This window comes from Bactrocera tryoni, chromosome 1 (genome assembly GCF_016617805.1).
Source record: "Bactrocera tryoni isolate S06 chromosome 1, CSIRO_BtryS06_freeze2, whole genome shotgun sequence".
In the NCBI taxonomy this organism is placed as follows: Eukaryota; Metazoa; Arthropoda; class Insecta; order Diptera; family Tephritidae; genus Bactrocera; species Bactrocera tryoni.
In genome coordinates this window covers 61,255,672-61,261,840 of record NC_052499.1, presented here as the reverse complement: position 1 = coordinate 61,261,840, position 6,169 = coordinate 61,255,672, and the positions used below count along the sequence as shown (strand labels likewise).

At 33.4% G+C, this 6,169-nt stretch overlaps 1 protein-coding gene across 1 annotated transcript; it reads right to left on the bottom strand.

Moving 5' to 3' along the window:
• Positions 1-2,276: 2,276 nt before the first annotated feature.
• On the bottom strand, positions 2,277-6,167 carry LOC120772920 (ras-related protein RabX-like). Its single transcript, XM_040101823.1, has 2 exons — positions 5,889-6,167; positions 2,277-5,403 (listed from the first exon to the last, which is right to left on the bottom strand). The coding sequence occupies exons 1-2, from the start codon at positions 6,150-6,152 to the stop codon at positions 4,951-4,953; spliced, it is 717 nt and encodes a 238-aa protein (XP_039957757.1). The 5' UTR covers positions 6,153-6,167; the 3' UTR covers positions 2,277-4,950.
• Positions 6,168-6,169: the final 2 nt, after the last annotated feature.

The window sequence follows — 6,169 nt, the reverse complement described above, 5'->3', positions numbered from 1 at the left end:
TATTACGATACGAAAACTCTCTAGTTTTTTGCTCTTGGTGATGGTCTCGGAAATGACATCAAATATATTACCTTTCTCTCCTGAGTACAAAACATAATATTTTCTAATAAATGAAGCGATAACTCTTACTCGGATTGTTTTTTACACTTCAATTTTATTTATTATCGTAAATAGTTGTTGTTTTGTTTGTTTCTTTTGTTTTCTTTTATCAACTACAATACTTGCAAATGCTCTCTACGAATTCGTTTTATTTTGGTTTTTTACAAAGTTTTCTTTCCACATTCTACACATTTAAGTTATCAATTAATGAGTCATCATTTGGCTCTTCAATACTACAAATATGCAATAAATATAAATAATACGTTTAAGTAATAATTACAAATGTTAATATCAATAACTCGGTATATATTATATATAGTATATATGTATATACTTGGACTTATATGTAATATTATGTATAGAAAATATATTATAACGAAACAATAATAATAAATGAATAAGTAAAATTATTTGCGAAAATCGATTCAAAAGAAAATAATCAAAAAATAGCGGGAATTGTTGTTTTTGGAAAAAAGATTTACATTAATGTTGTTGGATGCAAAATAGTTCTCATTCCATATTATTTATTATTTTGATTTTCATCTATTTTCTAAAACGACGCCCCTTTAAGGTTCTCATTGTTTCTGGAAATAGGAAAAAGTCACACGGAGTCATGTCTGGCGTACATGAAGGCAGGGACTTCGTTACAGTTTGTTTTGTTTGTTTGTTTTTGGCCAAGAATTCACGAACAAGCAACGAACTTTTATCAAACGAAAATCGCCAAGCCGATAAAAATAGGTTAATATTTGGTTGTTACTAAAAAAATGGTACTTCAGGAACATGTATGTATTGGTAGTCGAAAAAGTATTTTCGTATTTTGTCAATAGATGTCGTTGTAGTCGTATATCTCGAATGCTACAAATCACATTGCATCATACCATATAGTGTTGGAAAGGTGAGATTTTAAGCTTCATTCAACCAAAAAAATTCAAATTCGGGCAAGTTGAAAAAAAGATACTGCTGTTCAAAAATGAATGAAAATAATGAAGAAATTCGCTATATTTTGGAATTTTTGTATAAAAAAGGGAAGAATGCCACGCAAGCTCCCATTGAAATTTGTGAAGTTTACGGAGTCGATGCTGTATCAGCTCGTGTAGCTCAACAAACGTTTGTTCGCTTCGGTTCTGGAAATTTCGAAATTTCGATTTTCACTGATGAAAGTTTTACATTGACAGAATAATGTCTCTAGCGGAAAAATGGCAGAAAGTGGTCGATCAAAAAATACACATTTCTTTACTTATTTATTAGTATAAATATAACAAAAAAATAAGTTGAAGATTGATTAGAAATCCCAATATAATAAAAAAAAATTAACAATTTGACTCTCCAAATCCACGAAGTTTTAATATTTCGGTTTCTGAATACAACTCATACAGATATGATTCTATAGCTTTATATATATTATAAATATAGAGTCTATAGTAATATAGCTCTATATTTTTGGTCAATTCCCTTTAGGTATTAACGCATATCTCAATTAATTTTAAATGATAAAGAAATCGACTAGGATACTAAATAAATAATTATTTTACATATAATTCTCAACTTGAGAAAAATATCATCAAGCTTCTTTTGTATTGAGTCTTATATAATGAAAGAAACTAAAACCTTGATGAAATGAGATGAATTCCAAGAGCGGTTATATAAGTTTACTGGATATTGCACATTAGCGAATTTAAAAACTCAAGAAATACATTTTTAAAGAAATATTTATTATTTATGCTTAGGATAAAATCTTAAAAAATCGATGTTTTAACTGAGAGCTGACATGTATCACATAGGGTTGCTATATAACTATAAAATAATATGTATGCAACAATACTAAAGAAATTAAAACTAAATGTTTTAAAAATATATTAAATTAAATAAAAATAAAATATAGAAAAAAATAAAAAAAAATAAGAAAAAAACTTATCAGATCTAAATTCATATATAACTTTACAAATATTTTTTAATATTTCTTGCTGTCTTACTTGCAACACAATTTTCAGTTATATTACAACAATTCGATACAAATTTAGAGCGAGTTTAGCTAACTGCAAAATTTTTGAATGCTCTATTCATTAGTTATATTTATTTTACTTTCTTTATCCCAGATATGTACTTAAATTTTCCTTAATACTAATCATACACAGACACAGTGTTTCCTTTTTATCATTTTTTTTTCCAAATTTATGACGGCTATTTAAAGGTAAAGTATAAGTTCATAATTTTTTTGGAGTTTTTTTTTTGTTACCCGTTACTATAAAATCATTTACAAATTACACTTTTAAGTTTAATTTAAAAAGCGCTTATGCAAAGTTTTGTGGGTGCATACATACACTTATGTATGTACATGACGCATATATGTAGATCTGCGTGACAATTTTTCGCTTTTCTAATTTTATCGGTGTGTTTTATTACTATATATAGATTTTTGTTTTGCATGGAGACGATCACTTGTTTTTTCTAATTTACTTTATTATTTACAAACTTTTTCAAAGTATTTTGGGTTTTCTTAAAATTTATAGTTATACATATATTTTTTTACGCTTAACGGTAAATACTTAAAAATTTATATTAAGAGGGTTAGCTATTGCAACTTTGTGGTGTTAATTTTTAAAATGTTTGCTTTTTATTTTTGTTGGTATTTTTGAGATTTTATCGTTTTTCAACTTTTTTTTGATTTTGTAGTAAGCCAACGCTGTGATAAGCAAGTTTCTAAGTTTTTAACTTAAAACTGCAGTTTCAAACTTAAGCTTACAGCTCTTAGATTTAAGATTTATAATTTTACCGTTACCGTAGCAAACCAAACAGAGTTAATTTCGAACCGTAATTATAGTGTGTATACAAATTTTGAACTTTTTTCATTATCTTAGCTCGAAGACATTTTATTGACATGGCAATTTCTGCTCAAATTCATATGCATATCATTTTTATACCCAACGCGCGTAAACATAGTGAGCTAAAAACTGTGTGTGAGAAATTTAAATACAGAAGAGAACATGTAACAATTATATACATAAAAACAAGCGAAAGCGACAATAATCAGACAAAAGAGGTTAACCAGGAAAACTGCTAGTAATTGAAAATTTGATAAACTTTTGGGAACCGTACCCTTACCATTGTTTACTTCGAGGCATAAGGAAAGTCTACGTTTCATACAGAATGCTTTCAACTTTGAGAAACAGCCTGTATTGGGATGCCGAACATATCTTGAAAGAACATGCTATACAGTCTATCTAAACTTTCAGCCACTAAACCCTCTGAATAGAGCTATAACGTTTTGAGATTGAATTTTTTTAGAGACTTATGTATTTTGTAGCAAATCTCTTTTTTAAACGAAATTGACGCAATCTACATTGGGTATTTATCTGATAATTCTGCAACTTCTAGTACCTAATCGTAGGAGAATAGCTGGAAACTGCAAAGTCGATGAGCTCGCAAAAGAAGCCACACATGTCCCAATTACATCGGATAGGGACGGATTGATTGAACATCACATGAGTTTAGCCTAACACGAAGCGAAAGAGATCCACCGAACCACTTGCCCACAGTAAGGTTAATTTTGAACCAATCGTTTGAGTTCTTGCTGTTCATTGCTCAGTAGGTGTACATGCAGTACGGCTGAAAATTTTGTCGGAGGCTGTCACAGTGAAATGGAGGAAACCGAGGTGGAAACATGAAGGCTATTTCATCTCCACTGTCCAGCTTTCGCAAAACTGAGGTTGAAACATCTCGATAGACTCTGAGTGCTTTGTCGATTTTTAAGAGTTTTATTTGATCAATATTTAGAAGCTAGTAGCATCAAATGGACCGGCGTTCTCCGCCGTCCAAGGAAGATCCGTTTTTCTTTTTTGGCTCGACCTTTCAATCTAACCTACTCTGCAACTACTAAAATTTTCATCTCTATGATTAATTGTAAACTGTTCAATTCTCACTTCTTGGTACTACAAACGTTTTGTCTACGTTGTAGATTAATGTTCTTTTCCGTAGTGCAGGAAAGAATAACCATAAAGAAGAGGGTTTAAGATTTTAACCAATCCGTACGGAAGTCATAATATGCTTGAATGATCCATGTTAAGTAATGATAACCAATTCTCATTATTAAAATAGGTCCGAATAACATATGCTTGAATGGTTAATGGTAATTATTGATAACTCACACCTTTTAAAGGACTTCAGTGATGCATTTTCTGACCAGTTTTGCCGCATTTTCGGGTTCGTCACCGTCTCTGACACGGACTTATGCATACCGGTTATGTTTTGAGAGCCCAAAATCATCTAACCTGAAGAAGATAATTGTACATCGATATGTCTAAGGTCCAAATCAGTTGGAGTCTAATAAAGAGGGGAGGCAAAAGATCGCAATAAATTGAAGAGTCTCATTGTGGCCCTAACAATTTTTTCGTAAACCATGCAGAAAGTGGAAGGTCTTGTGAATCTCAATATTTTAAAGTTCCTGAAAAATAATGTTCTTTCTTTGTATCAAAAGCCTTCAAAATATACTCTAAATGCCTCATTTCGAAAAACTTTCTTTTACGACTGCAGTTTACAAGTGCGTTGGGTATAACATGAACTAGTTTATATCAAACACTCTTTTGTATTACATAGTTTCCGCTCTTATTTGATATCTTGAACTTAAACTAAAAAGTGTAAATTTGGAAAACCATTTGATTTGTTGATTTCGATATCTCGTCTAATGCAACCGCTATACCTTCCTGCATGCCGACGGCGCGCCTACCTGTTTAACCACTGCCTACTGGCTTCCGACAATTACCGCCGACAAATACGCTCGAACCATTCCTGGTAAACCCATTTCATTGCAAGCCTCTAAGCGCCGGACTCCGCTTGCCGCGCGAAAAATTCAATTCAATTTGGATTTTGCACTTCCACTTGCATCGGCACGTGCATCTGCATTTGCATCGGCACCGAAACCGGCGACATTAGAATTATATTCGTCTTACCCTCCTTGTCGGTGGTGAATTGGCCATGAATTTGCAGCAATTCCGATTTCTCGGCGGCGCCCGCATCATTGCGCGTTATTACACAATATTGATTGCCATTGTAGGTGACGACCGGTACACCGGCATTGCCGCTGGTCGGCTGTTGTGCCGCATTCGTTGTGATGGTGGCGTTCGCATTGATGTTGGGTGTGGAAATGGTGTTGATGTTCGCGTTAATGTTGCCATTATTAGCGGAGGCGTTCATATTGGCGGCGACGTTGGCTGTAACGGTTTGATTATCAGCTGTGAAATTGATGCCGTTAAGTTGCGCTTGGACGTATGTGGCTGCCGTGGGGGAGTGTGCAAATAAATGGGAAATCTAGTGGAAATGAAGCGAATCATTGTTAGTGAAAGTGATGACTAAACTGGAGTTGTTGTTGTTGTTGTGGTTGTGGTTGTTGCGGACAAGGTTGGGGTTGTTGGGTAATGGTTTAGTGGTTTGGTTAACATTTGGTTAATTAACAGTTGAAAAAGTAAAAAAGAAACAAAGAAAAGGAAGAAGAAGAAGAAAAATACGTACACGCAAAGTTGTATTACGTAATACATACAGACATATGTACATATGTACACACACGCATACATACATACATGCAAACTTAGCTAAAATAGTTTCAGAAAGTGGAGTTTTGGTGGCGATGTTACGGGCAGGAAGGGGGGCACAGTCAACTTGTGACTTGTTTTACTGATTGAGATCGAAATGTTTCCGCTGTTGCAGGATCACTGGGGTGAGGTGATAAATATTGTGCTACATACAAGCATACACACACATAGAAGAAGAAAATAAATTCAGTTATTTTTAGTTACTTCGGTTGAATTGCGGTTATTGTTGCTATTGTTGTTGTTGTTGCTATTGCTAACGTTGCCACTGTTGCCCATATTGTTATTGTTGTTGCTATTGTTGTTCGACATTGCGGCCGTGGTGGAAAATAATGCGGACTGTTGCGTGTGCTTCTTAAACTTTTTGCCAGCATGCGACGGCTGCTGCTGTTGTTGTTGTTGTTGCGAGTTTATAATCATTTGATTTTGTATGATTATTTTCTCTCTACGTGCATTCATCTCGACTTGCATCGCATTTTGATTGGACT

Coding starts and splice junctions, on each gene's coding strand:
- LOC120772920 (XM_040101823.1), bottom strand. CDS start 6,152: ATGCAAGTCGAGATGAATGCACGTAGAGAGAAAATAATCATACAAAAT. Junction 5,404..5,888: donor ATAACCGCAATTCAACCGAA/GTAACTAAAAAT, acceptor CATTTCCACTAG/ATTTCCCATTTATTTGCACA.